The sequence below is a fragment of the Otolemur garnettii genome, unplaced genomic scaffold (assembly GCF_000181295.1).
Source record: "Otolemur garnettii isolate 467f Iridium unplaced genomic scaffold, OtoGar3 scaffold00109, whole genome shotgun sequence".
Classification (NCBI taxonomy): domain Eukaryota; kingdom Metazoa; phylum Chordata; class Mammalia; order Primates; family Galagidae; genus Otolemur; species Otolemur garnettii.
Genome location: NW_003852504.1, coordinates 6659483 through 6661281, shown reverse-complemented (window position 1 = coordinate 6661281; position 1799 = coordinate 6659483). Strand labels below are relative to the sequence as shown.

Here is a 1799-nt window from a genome sequence, read left to right as displayed (position 1 = left end):
AAAAAAAAAAAAAAGAATAAGGGTCTAGAGCAGTGTTTTCGACCATCTTTATCTCACAGCACACTTGAACCTATAGTTAAACTGTCGTGGCAGAGATCTTTGGAAATACCTTGTCAATTGATGTGTGAAGTGCAAACCTAACACTCCCTTTCTTAGGAAAGGACTTTTAAGTCGTTTTCATGTATAGTATGCATTAAAAAGGTAGAATTATATAAACCAGCATGTTTCTATGTTTTGGCAATTTCAGTATTTTATAAGGCATCTCGATAAATATTGGGGATCTATTGGCCATGATGACTTGCAATGCTACTACTGGAGTTTATGCAGCATTCGTTTGATTACTGTAATACGCAAACCACTCATCAAAATTTCAATATTTGGTTGTTAAGAGAAGATCACAATTCCTTGTTAGATGTTTATTTAATCAAATCTGTTGGTAACTGAAAGGGTGATAAGGAGATAAATCGTATGATCTATGTGAGGCCACTGGGGCCTGTTGTAAAAGAAGGAAATGTTGCTTGAAGCTGTGTCTTCTATCTCCTTATTAAATATTTGACACAAAAAGTGTTCTGTTTTGATTTTGTCTTAGAGTGAAACACAAAGGGATGCCACTTTCCTGAGCAGTATTGATTATCATCCTACATAGGAGGGATATGTATTTTATACCAGAACAGCAGGGTTAAGTCGCTTAAAGAAGCCATTCTAGTCGTCCCTAAGACACATGAGTTCCAACAATGGTATTACAATTTAGTTCTCTCTCACACAAATGCTTTGTTCTCTTAATGCCTTAGGAAGAGCCTTTTGCTTACAAAGAAAAAGATCGTGTTTGAACTTTTGATACAAAATAAGATACCTGGCCTCTTGTGTTTTTGTGTGCTCTAGAAATCCTCACCGGCCAACTTGCTCTTCCCTGTGGGTTGTCACCTGAATGGCTGCAAGGATGAAAGTGTCCGAGTTGATGGGAGCGATGTTCCTCCTCACCATGTTTCCAGCCTGTTCTGGACAAAATCCAATGACTGTGCTGTGCTCCATAGACTGGTTCATGGTCACAGTGCACCCCTTCATGTTGAACAACGATGTCTACGTACACTTTCATGAGCTGCACTTGGGCCTGGGTTGCCCTGCCAACCATGTCCGGCCACATGCCTACCAATTCACCTACCGAGTTAGTGAATGTGGCATCAGGGCCAAGGCTGTCCCCCAGGGCATGGTTATCTACAGCTCTGAGATGCACTATTCTTCCAAGGGCACGTCATCTAGATATGTGATCCCAGTGTCATGCATTGCCCCTCAGCAGTCCCCATGGCTCACCAAACCCTGCTCCCTGACAGTACCCAGAAGGAGTGGCACTGCAGCCCAGAATGATGAGACATGCTACGAGGTGTTCAGCTTGTCACCACCCAGCCAAAGGCCCGTCTGTGATTGTCCACCTTGTGTCTTCAATGAAGAAGCTCAAGCTCAAGCCCAGGCCGCCGGGCACCAAGCAGGGGCCTGTCCTACACAGTCAATTTATTTTATTGATGCTCCTGAGGATTGGTCTCTGCGCTCAGATGATCTGATTGGCCCCATGTGATCTCCAGGTTTGGGGTCATCTGAAGATGGTATTTCTATAATTAGTAATGTAGTATTCACAAGTAGCAGACAGATAGTGCTATTGTGGCCTTCTTCTGAGTGCTTTTGAGAAAGGGAACTCCTTGGAAACTTAGTAAATAAAGTTTCTTTATATTTTTGTATCCTTTTCTACTGAAAAAAAATAAAGTTCTAAAAGCATAAAATTATGAATTGGGCATCTTTTAAAA

At 41.9% G+C, this 1799-nt stretch overlaps 1 protein-coding gene across 1 annotated transcript; it reads left to right on the top strand.

Annotated features, from left to right (window-relative positions):
• The first annotated feature begins 940 nt into the window (after positions 1 to 940).
• On the top strand, positions 941 to 1573 carry PLAC1 (placenta specific 1). Its single transcript, XM_003796981.1, has one exon. The coding sequence runs from the start codon at positions 941 to 943 to the stop codon at positions 1571 to 1573; it is 633 nt and encodes a 210-aa protein (XP_003797029.1).
• Positions 1574 to 1799: the final 226 nt, after the last annotated feature.

Coding starts and splice junctions, on each gene's coding strand:
- PLAC1 (XM_003796981.1), top strand. CDS start 941: ATGAAAGTGTCCGAGTTGATGGGAGCGATGTTCCTCCTCACCATGTTT.